This window comes from Hyla sarda, chromosome 8 (genome assembly GCF_029499605.1).
Source record: "Hyla sarda isolate aHylSar1 chromosome 8, aHylSar1.hap1, whole genome shotgun sequence".
NCBI lineage: Eukaryota > Metazoa > Chordata > Amphibia > Anura > Hylidae > Hyla > Hyla sarda.
In genome coordinates, this window is record NC_079196.1 from 39,884,875 (window position 1) to 39,905,080 (window position 20,206).

Genomic DNA, 20,206 nt, shown 5'->3' on the forward strand with positions numbered 1-20,206 from the left:
GGGGCGTAAATGCTCACTGTACCCCTTATTACATTATGTGAGGGATGTAGTTTCCAAAATGGGGTCACATGTGGGGGGGGGTCCATTGTTCTGGCACTATGGGAGCTTTGTAAACACACGTGGTCTTCAATTCCGGACACATTTTCACTTCAAAATCCCAATGGCGCTCCCTCTCTTCTGAGCATTGTAGTTTGCCCGTAGAGCACTTCACATGCACATATGGGGTATGTTCTTACTCAGAAGAAATAGGGTTACAAATTTTGGGGGGCTTTTTTCCTATTTTCCCTTGTGAAAATGAAAAAATTAGGGTAACACCAGCATTTTAGCGAAAAAAAACGTTTTTCTCATTTTCCCATCCAACTATTTTGTCAAACACCTGTGGGGTGTTAAGGCGCACTATACCCCTTGTTACGTTCAGTGAGGGGTGTAGTTTCCAAAATGGGGTCACATGTGGGTATTTCTTTTTTTGTGTTTATGTCAGAACCGCTGTAAAATCAGCCACCCCTGTGCAAATCACCAATTTAGGCCTCAAATGTACACAGTGCGCTCTCACTCCTGAGCCTTGTTGTGCGTCCGCAGAACATTTTACGCCCACATCTGGGGTATTTCCGTACTCAGGAGAAATTGCGTTACAAATTTTGGGTGTCTTTTTTTTAAGTATGGGGTAACACCAGCATGTTAGTTTAAAAAAAAAAAAAAAAATGTTACACTAACAGGCTGGTGTAGACCCCAACTTTTCCTTTTCATAAGGGGTAAAAGGAAAAAAAGCCCCCCAAATTTGTAGTGCAATTTCTCCCGAGTACGGCGATACCCCATATGTGACCCTAAACTGTTTCCTTGAAATACGACAGGGCTCTGAAGTGAGAGAGTGCCATGCGCATTTGAGGACTAAATTAGGGATTGCATAGGGGGTAGACATAGGAGTATTCTACGCCAGTGATTCCCAAACAGGGTGCCTCCAGCTGTTGCTAAACTCCCAGCATGCCTGGACAGTCAGTGGCTGTCCGGAAATGCAACAGCTGGAGGCTCCGTTTCGGAAACACTGCCGTACAATCCGTTTTTCATTTTTATTGGGGGGGGGGGGGGGGGGGGGGACAGTGTAAGGGGGTGTATATGTAGTGTTTTACCCTTTATTTTGTGTTACTGTAGTGTTTTTAGGGTATGTTCACACTGGCGGGCGTTTACAGTGAGTTTACCGCTAGGAGTTTGTGCTGCGGTGAAAAATTCGCCGCAGCCCAAACTTGAAGCAGAAAACTATCTGTAAACCTGCCTGTGTGAATGTACCCTGTACATTCACATGGGGGGACAAACCTCCAGCTGTTTCAAAACTACAACTCCCAGCATGTACTAGCAGACCGTGCATGCTGGGAGTTGTACTTTTGCAACAGCTGGAGACACACTGGTTGGAAAACCTTCAGTTATCTAACTCAGTATTTTCCAACCAGTGTGCCTCCAGCTTTTGCAAAACTACAACTCCCAGCATGTACTGATCGCTGAAGGGCATGCTGGGAGATGTAGTTATGCAACAGATGGAGGTACACAACTACAACTCCCAGCATGCCCACATAGCAGTTTGCTGTCTGAGCATGCTGGGATTTGCAGTTTTGCTACATCTGGAGAGCTATAGTTTAGAGACCACTGCACAGTGATCTCCAAACTGTGGACCTCCAGATGTTGCAAAACTACAAATCCCAGCATGCTCAGACAGCAAACTGCTATGTGGGCATGCTGGGAGTTGTAGTTGTGTACCTCCATCTGTTGCATAACTACATCTCCTGCATGGGCATGCTGGGAGTTGTAGTTTTGCAAGATCTGGAGAGCAATAGTATAGAGATCACTGTGCAGTGGTCTCAAACTGTAGCTCTCCAGCTGTTGCAAAACTACAAATCCCAGAATGCCTAACCAGCTCTCTGGGCAAGCTGGGAGTTGTAGTTTTTCAACATCTGGAGGGCTACAGTTTAGAGACCACTCTATAGTGGTCTCAGACTGTAGCCCTCCAGATGTTGCTAAGCAAATCACCGGCTTCCGTAGGATCCACGGAGCTGCGTCGCCGTCCTCTTCTTCCGTTGATTGCGAAGTGGATCTTCGGCGCCGGTCCTGTGTCGTTTCCCCGTTCTGCCCCGCCTATTGTGGGAGGGCAGGACGGGGAAACCGAAAGTAAAGCCCCCCGCCCCAGATCTGCTATTGGTCATCGCGTCTTGATGACCAATAGCAGGGATAGGAGGGGTGGCACCCCTGCCACCTCACTCCTATCGCTTCAGGGGGATCGTGGGTGTCATGGACACCCGCGATCCCCCTTCTATTCCGGGTCATCGGGTCACCATAGACATGGGGGGGGGGGGGTCTGATGACCCCCCTGGGCATTTGCGCGGGGTGCCTGCTGATTGATATCAGCAGGCAGCCTGGTCCGGTCCCCACCCGGCGCGCGGCGGGGACAGAAATTCCCACGGGCGTATGGATACGTCCTGGGTCCTTAAGTACCCGAAAGCCAGGGCGTATCCATACGCCCTAGGTCCTTAAGGGGTTAAGGACACAGCCAATTTTCATTTCTGTGTTTGTTTGTCTGCCATTTTGTAACTTTTGGGGGCTTCGGTTTCTAAGCAGTGCATATTTCGGTAAAAATGACACCTTATCTTTATTCCATAGGTCCATACGCTTTTTGGGACTTTGGAATTTTTTTGCGCGTACGCCATTGACCGTGCAGTTTAATTAATGATATATTTTTATACTTCGGACATTTACGCACGCGGCGATACCACATATGTTTATTTTTATTTATTAACACTGTTTTCTTTTTTTTATGGGAAAAGGGGGGTGATTCAAACTTTTATTAGGGAAGGGGTTAAATGACCTTTATTAACACTTTTTTTTTAACTTTTTTTTGCAGTGTTATAGGTCCCATAGGGACCTATAACACTGCACACACTGATGTCCTATGCTGATCACTGGCGTGTATTAACACGCCTGTGATCAGTGTTATCGGCGCTTGACTGCTCCTGCCTGGATCTCAGGAAGGGAGCAGTCATTCGTTGATCGGACACTAAGGAGGCAGGTAAGGGCCCTCCCAGTGTCCTGTAAGCTGTTCGGGACGCCGCGATTTCACCGCGGCGGTCCCGAACAGCCCGACTGACTAGCCGGGATAGTTTCACTTTCACTTTAGAAGCGGCGGTCAGCTTTGACCGCCGCTTCTAAAGGGTTAATACCGCACATTGCCGCGATCGGCGATGTGTGGTATTAGCCACGGGTCCCGGCCGTTGATGAGCGCCGGGACCGACGCGATGTGATGCGGGGTCGCTTCATATCGCGGGAGCCGGCGCAGGACGTAAATAAATACTTCCTGCGTCGTTAAGGGGTTAAAAGGATATAAAAATTTACCCCTATCCTAAGTGTCAGATTGTGGAGGGTCGGACCGCTGGGATCCCCCGCGATCTCACGCACCGCACCATGGCTCGCCTACTGAATGGGGCGTGTCAACTTCCTCACGAAGCTGCTTCTAAAACTCCCCTCCATGCATCTCTGAGGGAGAGACGGAGCGCTACACTCTGGCATCTGCCAAAGAGCTGCATGGAGGGGGCGTGTGTCGGCCGCAGTTTTGTGCAGTGGTCTACACACCTCTTTTCATGCAGAGTGGCTGGGCACAGTGCTGGGGGATCCCCATACTTTACACTGGTTTTGATAAATCTCCCCCCATGACAATCTGGGAGAGTAAAGAGCGGTGGCACAGTGGGCTCCTAGTAATGTCAATAGTCACTGATTTTAGTTTTTATACATTACCCGTCTGCAGGCAACATAAGTCATTTACATATCTGTTTAACTTTCTGGCACCAGTTGATTTAAAAAAAAAAAAATAGTTTTCCACCGGAGTACCCCTTTAACCCCTTAACGAAGCAGGATGTATATTTATGTCCTGCGCCGGCTACCGTCATATAAAGCGGGGTCGCGCTGCGACCCCGCATCACATCGCGTTGGTCCCGGCGCTCATCAACGGCCGGGACCCGCGGCTAATACCACACATCGCCCATCGTGGCAATGTGCGGTATTAACCCTTTAGAAGCGGCGGTCAAAGCTGACCGCCGTTTCTAAAGTGAAAGTGAAACTATCCCGGCTAGTTAGTCGGGCTGTACGGGACCGCCGCGGTGACACCGGGAGGGCCCTTACCTGCCTCCTCGGTGTCCGATCGACGAATGACTGCTCCGTGCCTGAGATCCAGGCAGGAGCAGTCAAGCGCCGATAACACTGATCACAGGCGTGTTAATACACGCCAGTGATCTGCATAGGAGATGAGTGTGTGCAGTGTTATAGGTCCCTATGGGACCTATAACACTGCAAAAAAAAAAAAAGTAAAACAAAAGTGTTAATAAAGGTAATTTAACCCCTTCCCTAATAAAAGTTTGAATCACCCCCCTTTTCCCATAAAAAAAATAAAACAGTGTAAATAATAATAAACATATGTGGTATCGCCGCGTGCGTAAATGTCCAAACTATAAAAATATATCATTAATTAAACCGCACGGTCAATGGCGTACGCGCAAAAACATTCCAAAGTCCAAAAAAGCGTATTTTTGGTCACTTTTTATACCATTAAAAAATGAATAAAAAGTGATCAAAAAGTCCGATCAAAACAAAAATCATACCGATAAAAACTTCAGATCACGGCGCAAAAAATTAGCCCTCAAATCAGCCCGCACGCGGAAAAATAAAAAATTTATAGGGGTCAGAAAATGACAATTTTAAACGTATAAATTTTCCTGCATTTAGATATGATTTTTTCCAGAAGTACGACAAAATCAAACATATATAAGTAGGGGATCATTTTAACCGTATGGACCTACAGAATAATGATAAGGTGTCATTTTTACTGAAATATGCACTGCGTAGAAACGGGAACCCTCAAAAGTTACAAAATGGCGTTTTTTCTTAGATTTTGTCGCACAATGATTTTTTTTTCTGTTTCGCCATGAATTTTTGGGTAAAATGACTAATGTCACTGCAAAGTAGAATTGGTGATGCAAAAAATAAGCCATAATATGGATTTTTAGGTGGAAAATTGAAAGGGTTATGATTTTTAAAAGGTAAGGAGGAAAAAACAAAAGTGCAAAAACTGAAAAACCCTGAGTCCTTAAGGGGTTAAAGGCCCCTTCACACTGAGAATTTCTGCACAGAATTTTAGCTTGGAAATTCTGTGTGGAATCAGCTTTGCTGCAGCTTCCCATTGCTGTTGATCTGGATAAACATCCACTTACAGGTCACCTGTGTGGGTCCAAATTAGGATGTGAGGTATAGTTTGGCCAAATGAGAAAACATTAACCTAAATTAACCCCTTAAGGACCAAGCCCATTTTCACCTTAAGGACCAGAGCATTTTTTGGACATCTGACCTGTGAGGAGAGTGAGCCCTAAACTGACCCTAAAAACACTCTCCCTGCCTACTTGCCCATCTATCCTAACCGATGGATCGACAACTGGGCGCCGGTACTTCCCTGCGCTAAAGTGCAGTGGCGTAAAAATACATAATAATAATAATAACACAGTCGGTCACTAGCCAGAAACATTACAGGAACACAGAACACTATAAATACTGGACTCAGGTAACTAACAAAAACAGATAAACTTAAGGAGGACACAGATCAGAGAGTAGTAAAGGGGACACTATAGACCAATAGTAAAGCACAGAGGAAACACTAATTCAGGGATCATGAACTCTATGATCATGTACTAACAAACTCTAAAGATCAGATCAACCAAACAGGATATAAATGTAGGACACAGTTCACACTGGGCACAGATAACTAATCAACAGATTAGGTCAAGAACACAAGACTAGGAAAACGGATGAGTCAGCATAGACTCCAGGAACAAACAGGAATAAAAACTCAATCCCCCAGAAACCTCCAGTAACACGAGAATGTCTTGATACTAGAACTCAATCTCCCAGAGTCCATCATGGAGCACTGAGATCTCTTGTACTATTTCTCAAATCCCCAGAGTGCAATGAAAAGATAACAGGGATGTCTTATTACAAAAACTCAGAAAACGGGTACAAGAAGTGTGAACAGTGACTTAGCAGAACGGACATACAAATCCTAAAACCGACTGATCAAACACAGACTAAAATCTACTATGAACATGCTATTTAACCATGGCTAAAAAGCCAGAAGATCTCAAAGATAAATACAAAGTGCATGCTAAGGCAAAAATAGTAGATTTAAAGCACAAACAGACATAAAGTGTAGCACTAACAACTTCATAGCAGCATGTCAATCACCAGCCCAGAACCTAGACTGAGCTGGAGATATCTAGACACACCCGCACTGCCATTGGGAGAAAGGATAAAAGCTTTAACTATTTCCTAGCCAGGAAACATCAAACTGTTCAGACACAACCTAAATCCAATGGCCGTGTCTGAACATAACCAAGTCAGACATTACATGACCACTGTCACTTTATGCATTAATAACTCTGGGATGCTTTTACTTATGAATTTGATTCCGAGATTTTTTCGTGACATATTCTACTTTATGTTAGTGGTAAATTTTCATTGATAGTTGCATCATTTCTTGGTGAAAAATTCCAAAATTCCATGAAAAATTTTAAAATTTAGCATTTTTCTAACTTTGAAGCTCTCTGCTTGTAAGGAAAATAGACATACCAAATAAATTATATATTTATTTGCATATACAATATGTCTACTTTGTGGGTACTTTTGGAAGACATCAGAGGGCTTCAAAGTTCATCAGCATTTTTCCAAGCAAAATTTTCAAAATTGGAATTTTTCAGGGACCAGTTCAGTTTTGAAGTGGATTTGAGGGGCCTTAATATTAGAAATACCCCATAAATTACCCCATTATAAAAACAGCACCCCTCAAAGTATTCAAAATTACATTCAGAAAGTTTGTTAACCCTTTAGGTGTTTCACAGGAATAGCAGCAAATTGAACGAGAAAATTCAAAATCTCAATTTTTTACACTAACATGTTCTTGTAGACCCGGTTTTTGAATTTTTACAATGGGTAAAAGGAGAAAAAGCCCCCCAAAATGTAAGGAAATACCTCATATGTGGATGTAAAGTGTTATGCGGGCGCAGTAGATGGCTCAGAAGGGAAGGAGCAACAATGGGATTTTAGAGAGTGAATATTGCTGAAATGGTTTTTGGGGGGCATGTCACATTTAGGAAGCCCCTATGGTGCCAGAACAGCAAAAAAATAAATAAAAAGACCCACATGGCATACTATTTGGGAAACAACACCCCTCAAGGAATGTAACAATGAGTACAGTGAGCCTTTACACCCCGCAGGTGTTTGACAAATTTCCGCAAAGTTGGACATGAAAATGAAAAATTTGAAATGAAAAAATTTTCACTAAAATGATGGTGTTAAATCAAATTTTTTATTTTCACAAGGGGTATTAGGAGAAAAAGCCTCCCAAAATTTTAACCCCATTTCTTGCGAGTATGGAAATACCCCATATGTGGATGTAAAGTGCTCTGCGTCAAACTACAATGCTCAGAAGGGAAGGAGCGCCAATGGGCTTTTGGAGAGAGAATATGTTTGGAATGGAAGTCGGGGGCCATGTGCATTTACAAAGCCCCCATGGTGCCAGAAGAATGCATTTGAGGCCTAAATAAGGGATTTGCATAGGGACAAACCTGGATGCAAGAATTAGACTTGCCTCCGATACCAAAAATACCCTATGGCAGTGTTTCCCAAACAGGGTGCCTCTAGCTGTTGCAAAATGCCCAGCATGCTTGGACAGTCAATGGCTGTCCGGCAATACTGGGAGTTGTTTTGCATCAGCTGGAGGCTCCGTTTTGGAACCAGTGTCGTACAAGACATTTTTTTTATTTATGTGGGGGGGGGGTGTAACTGTGTAGGGGTGTATGTATATGTAGAATTTTACCCTTTGTGTAGTGTAGTGTTTTTAGGGTACATTCAAACAGGCAGGGGTTTACAGCGAGCTTTCCGCTGGGAATTTTAGCTCTCAAACTTGCAAAACTACAACTCCCAGCATGCCCTTTGGCTGTCCGTGCATGCTGGGGGTTGTAATTATGCAACAGCTGGAGGCACACTGGTTGCAAAACACTGAGAGTTTGTTATTTAACTCAGTGTTTCCCAACCAGCGTGCCTACAGTTGTTGCAAAACTACAAGACAGCCAAAGGACATGTTGGGAGTTGTAGGACAGCCGAAGGACATGTTGGGAGCAGCGGTGGAGGCAGCAGTGAAGATCAGTGGTAAGTGATCTTCACTATTGCCTTCTAAGAGTTGCCAAACTACAACTCCCAGCATGCCCAGACAGCGGCATGCTGGGAGTTGTAGTATTACAACAACTGGAGGAGAACAGTTTGGAGACCACTGTGTAGTGGTGTCCAAACTGTAGCCCTCAAGATGTTGCAAAACTTCAACTCCAAGCATGCCCAGACTGTCCAGGCATGCTGGGTGTTGTAGTTCTGCAACATCTGAAGGGCCAGATGTTACAGAACTACAACTCCCAGCATGCCTGGACAGTCTGGGCATGCTGGGAGTTGTAGTTTGGCAACTCCTAGAAGGCAGCAGTGAAGATCACTTACCAATGATCTTCACTGCGGCCTCCTCTGCCGCTGCCTCCTTTCTGCCGCCAGTCTTGCTGCAATCGCCGGTCCCTCGCCGTCCCTCGCCGCAGTCAGGCACTCCGACACCCGCCGCCACCCTTCCCCTGCTCTGCCCAGACATCCAGGGGTGGGCAGAGCGGGGATTTGAACTTTAACCCCCCCCCCCTCCGCCTCCAACTGCCAATGGCAGGGTATAGGAGGAGATGGCACCTCACTCCTATCCCTATTTTCTGGCAATCAGGTCACCACAGACCCGATCAGCCCGAAATCGCGCAAATCGCCGATCTGAATTGAATTGCAGTGATTAATTTCAGCAGGCCTCCCGGTCTGGTCCCCGCCTATAGAGTGGCATGGGCTGGAATTTCAACGGGTGTACAGGTACGCCCTGGGTCCTTAAGTACCAGGACATCAGGGTGTACCCGTACACCCAAGGTCCTTAAGGGGTTAATGAATACAATGACAAGCTTCTTGAAAGACACTGTCAATTACCTGCCTCTTGCGGAACCACTACAAACTTTAACTGCGCTCTCCTAAACTCTCGATCTGTGTGCAATAAGCTCACCCAGAGTCATGACTTATTTTTCACTAATTCTCTTAATCTGCTGGCTCACAGAAACATGGATACAACCTTCTGACACTGCTTCACTCGCTGCTTTATCTTATGGTGACCTTCACTTTTCCCATTACCCCAGATCTGACACCAGGCATGGTGGAGGAGTTGGGGTGCTCCTAGCCCCACAATGCACTTTTCAAGTCATCCCCCCATTACCCTCACTCACATTTCCCTCTTTTGAGGTCCACACCCTCAGGCTCTTCCGCCCATTGTCTCTCAGAGTGGCGGTCATCTATCGTCCTCCTGGTTCTCCCCAAATGTTCCTGGATCATTTTGCCACCTGGCTCCCTCACTTTCTTTCCTCAGAAACACCTACACTCATCATGGGTGATTTTAATATCCCCATTGATACCCCAATCTCCTCTTCTTCCTCTCGGCTTCTGTCTCTAACCTCCTCCTTTGCCCTTTCACAGCTTACTGACTCTCCCACACACAAGGATGGGAATACACTGGACTTGATCTTCTCTAGGCTTTGCTCTATCTCTAAATTCACTAATTCTCCTTTTGAGCTCTCTGACCACAACCTTCTCTCGTTCTCTATCAGTAACTCCTATCCTCTTCCAGACACTCCAACCTTGTATACTTACAGAAACCTGCGTGCCATAAACACTAGTCAATTTATAGACATTCTACAATCTTCACTATCACCAATCTCTTCTCTCTCCTGCCCTAATCTAGCAGCCAAACATTACCATGACACCCTAAAGTCTACCCTGGATCAAATGGCACCCTCTAAAACACGAACCTCCCGACACAGACGGCAGCAACCCTGGCCCACGCTAACAACCCGCTTTCTCAGGCGATGCTCTAGGTGTGCTGAACGTCTGTGGAGGAAAACTAAGACTTCTTCAGACTATCTGCACTATAAATTCATGCTTAAATCCTATTACTCCGCTCTTCATCTCGCCAAACAAACATATTTTACCTCCCTCATCTCCTCTCTGTCTAACAACCCAAAACGCCTTTTTGACACGTTCAACTCTCTCCTTCGGCCTAAAGTACAGACCCCAATCACTGATCTCTGTGCTGAAGATCTGGCCAAATACTTCAAAACTAAAATCGATGACATTCGTGATGAAATCCTCTCCCAGTCCCCTAAAAGTTCTGATCTAATTCCCAGCCACGTCTCCTCTTCATCACTCTCAGTTTTTGAGCCTGTAATGGAGGATGAGGTTTCCAGGCTCCTCTGCTCCGCCCGCCCCACTACCTGCTTTAGTGACCCTATGCTTTCACACCTCATCCAGTCTCTCTCTCTCCTGCTATCAGCTGTCACCTAACTAAAATCTTTAACCTCTCCCTCTCTTCTGGGGTCTTTCCCTCCTCCTTCAAACACTCTATCATAACCCCACTATTGAAAAAAACATCTCTGGACCCGTCCTGTGCAGCCAACTATCGACCCGTGTCAAATCTCCCCTTTATCTCCAAACTCCTGGAACGCTTGGTCTACTCCCGCCTTATCCGCTATCTCTCCGAGAACTCTCTCCTTGACCCCTTACAGTCTGGTTTCCGCTCCCTTCACTCCACAGAAACGGCCCTAACCAAAGTCACTAACGATCTTCTGACGGCCAAATCAAATGGCAATTTCTCTTTACTGATTCTCTTGGACATCTCTGTGGCTTTTGACACTCTGGATCACCAACTCCTCCTCAGTAGTCTCCGCTCCATCGGTCTCAAGGACTCTGCTCTAGCCTGGTTTTCCTCCTATCTCTCTGGCCGCTTCTTTAGCGTCTCGTTTTCTGGCTCTACTTCTTCTCCTCTTCCCCTTGCTGTCGGGGTTCCCTAGGGATCGGTTCTGGGTCCTCTACTCTTTTCACTCTACACATCCCCCATTGGAAAAACAATCAGTAGATTTGGTTTCCAGTACCACCTCTATGCTGATGACACCCAACTCTATACCTCTTCCTCCAACATCCCCCCTGCACTCCTACAGAATACCAGTGACTGTCTCTCTGCTGTCTCAGACATCATGTCCTCTTTATATCTGAAACTAAATCTTTCGAAAACAGAACTTCTTGTTTTTTCTCCATCAACTGATATTGTACCTAACCCTGACATTTCCATCTCGGTATGTGGTACTACCATAACTCCCGGGCAGCAGGCTCGCTGTCTTGGAGTTATACTTGACTCTGATCTGTCTTTCACTCCCCATATTCAGTCCCTTTCACGTTCTTGTCACCTGCATCTCAAAAACATTTCCAGAATCCGCCCGTTTCTCACTACTGAAACAGCTAAAACTCTCATTATTGCTTTGATTCACTCCCGCCTCGACTACTGTAACTCTTTACTAATAGGCCTTCCTTTCTCCAAACTCTCTCCTCTTCAGTCCATCCTTAATGCCGCAGCCAGACTCCTCTTCCTCTCCAGCCTCTACACCGACGCCTCCTCCCTGTGCCAGTCACTACACTGGTTACCAATTCAGTCCAGAATACAGTACAAAATCCTCAGTCTCACACACAAAGCTCTCCACAATGCTGCACCTCCCTACATCTCCTCTCTCATCTCCGTCTACCATCCTACACGTTCTCTCCGATCTGCTAATGATCTCACACTAACATCTTCTATAATCCGAACTTCTCACTCCCATCTCCAAGACTTCACTCGTGCTGCACCGGTTCTCTGGAATGCCATCCCTCAATCCCTCAGACTCAACAACAACATCCATAGTTTCAAACGTGGCCTGAAAACACATCTCTTCAGACAGGCCTATAACAGTCTCTAATTGGCCCCAACATATCCCCAACATATCCCCAACATATCCTCAACATATCCTCAACATATCCCCAACATATCCCCAACATATCCCCAACATATCCCCAACATATCCCCAACATATCCTCAACATATCCCCAACATATCCCCAACATATCCCCAACATATCCCCAACATATCCCCAACATATCCCCAACATATCCCCAACATATCCCCAACATATCCTCAACATATCCCCAACATATTCCCAACATATCCCCAACATATCCCCAACATATCCTCAACATATCCTCAACATATCCCCAACATATCCCCAACATATCCCCAACATATCCCCAACATATCCCCAACATATCCCCAACATATCCCCAACATATCCTCAACATATCCCCAACATATCCCCAACATATCCCCAACATATCCCCAACATATCCCCAACATATCCCCAACATATCCCCAACATATCCCCAACATATCCCCAACATATCCCCAACATATCCTCAACATATCCTCAACATATCCCCAACATATCCCCAACATATCCCCAACATATCCCCAACATATCCCCAACATATCCCCAACATATCCTCAACATATCCCCAACATATCCCCACACCTCTTGTTTGAATAGTTATTGTGTAATATTATGTCTGATACTTGTCTTTGTTTGTACCCCATAATTGTAAGCGCTGTGGAATCTGTAGGCGCTATATAAATAAAATTATTATTATTATTACATTTTGTGCTGATGATTTTCCTTAGGCAAAATTCCATGCAGGCTGCATTGCCGTCCCCCCAGTCCTAGTGTTGGCAGCGCCTGCTCCACTGAGAATCTCTGCCCGGAATTAGTCTGAGGGAAAATTCTCATTGTGAACGATGCCCAATGAGGTTGTTTAGATACAATGACTCCGTTCAGAATGCAGCCCCCCAGGGTGATCACATGTCCCGCATCCTGCACCACTGGCATAAAGCAGCTGACCTTATCAGCCAGACGTTTCCCCTGAAGTGAGAGTAACATTGCATTTCGGCCATTCAGATTACTGGCCACCCATATAATACAAGGATAGCTCCAGTCTGCCAGAACAGAAACCCCTTGTACAGAGCAGCCATTTGTGGGTCCCAGAGGGGTCTCAATCAGAGGACACGTCAATGCCCTAATATGGTATATGGACCGGTCACTAATTTTATGACCCAAACTTTTTCATTAGATTTTTCTCTAAGGTTTTATTCAGACTGCCATATTAAGGGATCTGTATTTAAGCCAGAAATCCAAACCCCACCATGTTGTTTTATCTAAACTAATGGCATCATGGAACTCTCTGATTTTCTTAGTTTGGGTCACTAGACATTTGGCCATGTATGGATTTGTGTCCACAATACAGATGCCACAATGTATCCACATTTAGCCCTTTCCACAAATTCCATGTGTGAATAATTTCTATTATTTTTTTATATAGTCCACCTTGAAGATCACCTTAAAATTCTATGATGGATGTCCAGGTGCGTTGGCTGAAACCCAAACATCCAGTAAGGGTTGGAACACACTACGCTTTTACGTACGATCAACAGGGGGCCAAAACGTTGTGTATTCTGACCCTCAAGCAAAGAAAAGTAAAACGCCATTGAATATGCCTAAACATTACAGGGAGGCAGTACCTCAAAGTTATAAGACAACTTAGTGGTGAACTCTTAACATAGTCTAAACCAGTGGTCTTCAAACTGTGGACCTCAAGCTGTTGCAAAACTCCAACTGCAAGCATGCCTGAACTTCCAAGGCTGTCCGGACATGCTGGGTGTTGTAGTTTGCAACAGATGCAGGGCCACGGGATGGACACCACAAAGTCCAATGAAGCACTTCTACCATTATGCACTCTTAGTCATAGTCTAGACCAGGCATAGGCAACCTTTAGCATTCTAGATGTTTCGGACTACATCTCCCATGATGCTTTGGTAGCATTTTAGCTGTAAGAGCATTATGGGAGATGCAGTCCAAAACAGTGCCAAAGGTTGCCTGTGCCTGGTCTAGACCACTGTCCACAAAGTAGTTAGGTCGGCACTGTAGGTGAAGGTGTGTGCCAGGGATGAGGGTATCCAAGGTAGGTATGAAGACTCCCGGCACACCAAAAATTATTTGCAAAGTGTTTCTTTATTCAGATAAAGTATACATCAACCAGACTATGAGTAAGCGCATATAGGGTTAGAAGTGCGTCGGTCTGTATGACTTTGAGGTACTGCATGCTTGTAATATTTATGCTTTTATAAAAAAATGATTTGGATTTTATTGGTTTTTGCTCAGGAACTTTTCTTTGCTTTATTTTTTAAATACATTTACATATAAAAATATTTTTCCTGTTATTTTGAAAAAAAAAAGACAACAAAAAGCTGCTACAAATCCACCTGGTGTGAATACAGCCTTATTTAATCACAGTGCTTTTTAGTATACAGACGCCACTAAGGACACATTTTGTGAACATACACACAAAAACACCGTCATGTATTGCAAAACAGTCGTTTATTGTATCCGTGCCACACAAACTAGTGGAAAAAACTACCCTCTTCACAACATTTTTGCTTTAAATAAAACAACTTCAAGTACAATTGGTACAAAAAATGTCTGATCTCCTTTATGCCTCTGACAGGCCACCATACCACACAGTAGATAAAACACAGTGGTTACAAACGTCTTTGTTGTATTATTATTATTTTTTTTTTCTTTCTTTCTTTTATTATCATCATTTCTGTGGCGAGGCGAATGACGGGAAATGCATCTATGAAAAAATACTGTGTGTAGGAAATTTGTCACACGTTTCATTTCACATGGATACAAATGATTATACTTTTTGTTTTTGTTTTTTCAGGCCTACTTGGCTTCAAATGATATAATAAAAAAAATGAAAATAAAACAAATATTATAATAATAATTATAATAATCATAAAAAAAAACATGAAAGAAAACAATATAATAATTAAAAAAAAAACACACAAAAAAAACAAAAATAAAATAAAAAAAAACACAAAAACCAAACCACAATATTATATCCCCTACGCCCCTGTTTTGAAGGCAGGCACTACCAATGTTAGGGAGACGCCACAGTGTTGGTAGAGGATACTGTACAAGTTATAGGTTAATATTTACCTAACTAAAATAAAATGCTACAATCCTTCTAAAACAGACATCATACCCGACGCCTGCAAACAATATGTACACATCATACAGATTTTAAACAAGACTTCATATAAACAATAGTGAACAGTATATACATAGTTCTCCATTTGTCTTTACCATCTTGAAATACAATTTTACTATATGAGTGATGCAGCAACGTATATTTATATAAATGTACTTGTAACTTTACAGTAAAGTTCCGTTTCAGTGCCGTTCCAGCACATCTGTGTAAACAGTTTTACTTGGCTTGTTTTTTTTTTTTTGTTTTTTTTGTTTTTTCTTTAATTTTATTTATTTTTTTTAATTTATTTATTTCTTAACATTCTTGTATTTTCAAGATTTAAAGCAATATTTTTTTTTCTAGTCTTCCTTTTCACAGAAAACGAAGATTCGGTCTGCTGTTTAATCATAAATAATTCATAAAATTAAATACATTCACTAACAGTAAGCTACAAAGTAATAAAAAAATAACAAAAATAATAATATTAAACAATAAAAAATAGATATTTATTGAAAGGGAATGGGTAACCATTTCCTCAGTACAGCTCTGGTGGATGAAGAATCAGTGCGTTTTGATATATTTTATTACCTATTGCACTATGACACCCTTTTTTTTCTTTTACATTTTGTATTTTATGTTTATTTTTATAGGTTTTTGACTTGAGTGTACGCCCCTGGCACTACAGGACAGTAGTGAGTTGGAATAACGCACACGCAAACACAATAAAACAAAACAAAAATCAAAAAAAGGGTTATGGTCATCGATGTTGTAACCTATGACTTGTATTGATGACGCCTCGGTCGTAGACGGTCTTGATTTTCTAGTGTGTGTGTGTTAGCTGTTGTTCACATTGCTGGTCTTGCTGTTATCAGGATGAAGTATCGTCGAATGGTTTCAACTCATGTTGAAAATTTCCGTCCATCTTTTTTCAAAGTGTATCCTCATTTTGTGTCCAGCTCTGCCGATTTCAGAGTCGTCTTCATTGAAAGTTTCACAGTTGTTAAAGACAAGTCTGACGTCCAGGGCAAATGCCTCAAAGCTTGGGTATCTGCAGAAGTATAAAACAGATCATTAGTACAGAAGTTGTAATGTGCTGAGGAATTTATTGGAGCTATATAAATAAATGGTATTATTATTAATCAAGCAGACCCCAGAACTTACATATAGGAGCAGGGACACCTATCTGTTGCCGGAGTCCTTGCTCCTGTAGAGCAGTGCACTTCACATGGCAAGGCCCTTGTATTGTGCCCCCTACCATGGGCCTGCAAATGTATAGTAAGCAATGATGCCTTAAGTGCACCAAGAAATATACTTACTAAAGCAGAGACTGCTGCCCATCGCTGGACTCCCTGCAGTGCACTATGAAATGTATGTATTGGTGCAGGGACTCCTATCTGCCGGACTCTTAACCCCTTAAGGATGCAGGACGTACCGGTATGCCCCTGTTCCCAAGTCCTTAAGGACTGAGGGCATACCTGTACACCATGATCCTGCTAACAGGGTTTAAACTGTTCTCACGAGCGGAGACTGGGTTAAACCCCGTAGTTCCCGGTTGCTACAGGTAGCCAGAACCCACGGCTAATGCCGGCACTGCCGATCGGGCCGATGCCCGGCATTAATCCTTTAAGTTGATCGCAGAGTCTAAACTGAAAGTGAAACTATCCTGGCAGCTCAGCGGAGCTGATCGGGACTATCCCGACAGAATCGCGATGTCCTGATCAGCTTACTGGACGACGAGAGGGTCCTCACCTGCTGCCTCATCATCCGATCGGTGATCTACTGCTCCATGCCTGTGCAGCAGGCTAGAGCAGCAGAGCGCTGGTTACACTGATCAATGCAATGCATCACACGGGTCGGAGCCTTGACGTCACAACGCTCCGGCCACGTGATCGACAGTAATCAGACCTGAACACGCTCTGGGGACTGATTTTAACGGGGTACGGCGTGCACGATCACGGGGGTCCCCAGCGGCGGGACCCCTGCGATCAGGCATTTTATCACCTATCCTTTGGATAGGGGATAAGATGTCTAAGCGCCGGAGTACCCCTTTAACTGCCCTTGTTGCAACCCCTATGCCACCCAACTTCACCCACTGAATGGAAGCATTCCAGGAAAAAAAAAATACAGTTTTCTACAATTGTTTTTAATCCTAGGCAAATCTCCTGTGAGCTTAACATTGTCTGCCGCCATGCAGTAATAGTAAGAGTGTCTGCACCGTGGTAATACAACATATGTTTGTCTATAGAACTGGATGCACAGTATAAATAGACTTTAATGTGTTTAGAAAGGTGTGTTTATAGGACCATACTCACTGCCCACTGCTCAGCTTTTCTCTGATGGTTGCAAAGTCCATAGGTTTCTTGATGACTTTTTTGTAACCAGGAACAAGTTTCAAGTTAACAGGGAGCAAAAAAGGCCAAGCGTCCTGATGAGACTCCATCTCCGACAAGATTATACTAAAAAATGAAATGACATCAGCAAATGATAGCTGTACAGGAACTGGAACTATATTGATGCAATCTTAAATGGTTATTCTGGGCAAAAACATTTTATCCCCTATCGAAAGGATAGGGAATAAGTTGTCTGATTACGGGGGGCCCGCTGCTGGGACCCCCCATGATCTCGCTGCAGCAGCCCGCATTCTATGCGTAGCTGCGTCTGAGGTTTCGGAAACAGTCGGGCTTCCGAGATGGGGACGTGATGTCATGCCATGCCCCCTCCATTCATTTCTATGGGAGGGGGCATAACGGCCGCAACACCCCCTCCCATAGACATGAATAGAGGGGGTCGTGGCGTGACGTCACTTCCCCGTCTCAGAAACCCTGAGGTTTCCGAAACTTCAGACGCAGCTACGCATTGAATGCGGGCTGCTGCAGGGAGATTGCAGGGGGTCCCAGCAGCGGGACCCCCACGATCAGACATCTTATCCCCTATCCTTTCGATAGGGGATAAGATGTTTTTGCCAGGAATACCCCTTTCATATATAACATATAGCCGTAAGGTTACTACGGCACTTGGGGCTACTGATAATCAATAGGTGCCTAACCTTTATGATACCTTTATGTTTCCTAATCAGGGTGCCACCAAATGTTGCAAAACTACAACAGGTCATAGATTTGCAACAGCTGGAAGCACACTGGTTGGGAACACTGTTTTATAGGATAAAATGGACACAGAGACAGTATACAGTATCTATTGAATACAGTTATTAAGCTGTTTTCAGAAAACTCCTCAGCTCCCTCTTGTGGTGGCTGTAGGCAACCAGAATTTTTTTTTAATTTAAAGAGGACCTGTTGTCACTCTGAAGAAAATGAGTTGTAGTAGCCTGAAGGTAGCTTAGGCGGGGCTGATCATATTTTATGAAGGGGACATGGTCTCACATATATTTTATGAAGGGGCATGGTCTTACATATATTTTATGAAGAGGGCATGGTCTCACATATATTTTATGAAGAAGGCATGGTCTCACATATATTTTATGAAGAGGGTATGGTCTCACATATATTTTATGAAGAGGGTATGGTCTCACATATATTTTATGAAGGGGGCATGGTCTCACATATATTTTATGAAGGGGCATGGTCTTACATATATTTTATGAAGAGGGCATGGTCTCACATATATTTTATGAAGAAGGCATGGTCTCACATATATTTTATGAAGAGGGTATGGTCTCACATATATTTTATGAAGAAGGCATGGTCTCACATATATTTTATGAAGAAGGCATGGTCTCACATATATTTTATGAAGAGGGCATGGTCTCACATATATTTTATGAAGAGGGCATGGTCTCACATATATTTTATGAAGGGGGCATGGTCTCACATATATTTTATGAAGGGGGCATGGTCTCACATATATTTTATGAAGGGGGCATGGTCTCACATATATATCATGAAGGGGGCATGGTCACACGTATATTTTATGAAGAGGGCATGGTCTCACATATATTTTATAAAGGGGGCATGGTCTCACATATATTTTATGAAGAGGGCATGGTCTCACATATATTTTATGAAGAGGGCATGGTCTCACATATATTTTATGAAGGGGGCATGGTCTCACATATATTTTATGAAGGGGGCATGGTCTCACATATATTTTATGAAGGGGGCATGGTCTCATATATATAGCAAGATCTCCTTCCCACAGGGCCATGCCCCCTTCATTAATATCCCACCCATCTGACAGATTTACTGAATCAGTCAGAGGTGACTGAAGGGGGGGGGGGGGGGGTTTGAGTGATTATCGTGATCAGCCCCTCCTAAACTATCTACTGGTTACTGCAACTAATTTTTAGCATGACCACAGGTCGTCTTTAAAAGAGGATGGGTGATCACTGTATGATTGATGACTGTGGGACACCCACCATTTACTAGAATGGGGGAGGATTTACCGGAGGCCCGGAGAGGTAATGTTTCTCCATAAGGAGAGTGTCATAAAGATGTGTGGAGACTTATAGGCCATTTATGCTCCAACTGGAATTCTGGGAAGAGGTATATGCAAAGCCACTCTTACCTACAAAGAGCCAGATCCTTAGGGTCATCCTTGGCTGAGGTCTTCGATTTCTTAGATGCTGGGGAACTTTCCTGTTTCGGAGGACTAACGTTATTTTCATCTGCTTTCCTTTTTTTGGAGTCCTTGCTGCCTTTTTTGCTAGAACCTCCAGTTACTACAGGTACGTCTTCATCTTCGGCCTCGGCTGATGCTTTCTTTCCTTTTTTCTGTTCAGATGCCTTCTTCCCTTTTAGACTGGCCTTCTTCATTTTTAAAGTATATCCGCTTGCCTGTGATACAAATACAAATTACATATAGTCTACTGAAATTGTAAACCAATCTGCCAAGTGACGGGTTCTAGGCCTATGTGGCATGAACCCATTTTGGCCATTTATAAATTACATTGGGTTCTTGTAAGTGGATTTATTGCAAAGCCTCATATATCACAGGGATCAGTGGATATATCTTACCTTGGCAATACAGGCAGGGCAGAACCAGTCGCCTTCTGGAATAGCTGTGATTTTGGGCCGATGGCAGTAGGTATGACATCCTTTGTCACAGCCATCACACAAAAGCAATAATTCCTCGTTGTCCCCTTTACGACATATTTGGCAGTACTACAACACACAACGAG

At 43.8% G+C, this 20,206-nt stretch overlaps 1 protein-coding gene across 25 annotated transcripts in view; it reads right to left on the reverse strand.

The window, feature by feature from the left end:
- Nucleotides 1-14,601: 14,601 nt before the first annotated feature.
- The window catches only part of BAZ2B (bromodomain adjacent to zinc finger domain 2B), a 409,759-nt gene continuing 404,154 nt past the window's right edge, over nucleotides 14,602-20,206 (reverse strand). For all 25 annotated transcript variants that reach the window (XM_056536083.1, XM_056536077.1, XM_056536074.1 and 22 more), the window contains 4 exons: nucleotides 20,043-20,189; nucleotides 19,594-19,862; nucleotides 17,385-17,528; nucleotides 14,602-16,120 (listed from right to left, as the gene is read on the reverse strand). In XM_056536083.1, the coding sequence (XP_056392058.1) occupies nucleotides 15,967-16,120; nucleotides 17,385-17,528; nucleotides 19,594-19,862; nucleotides 20,043-20,189 (714 nt within the window). In that variant the 3' untranslated portion in view covers nucleotides 14,602-15,966. The remainder of the gene's footprint in view (nucleotides 16,121-17,384; nucleotides 17,529-19,593; nucleotides 19,863-20,042; nucleotides 20,190-20,206) is intronic.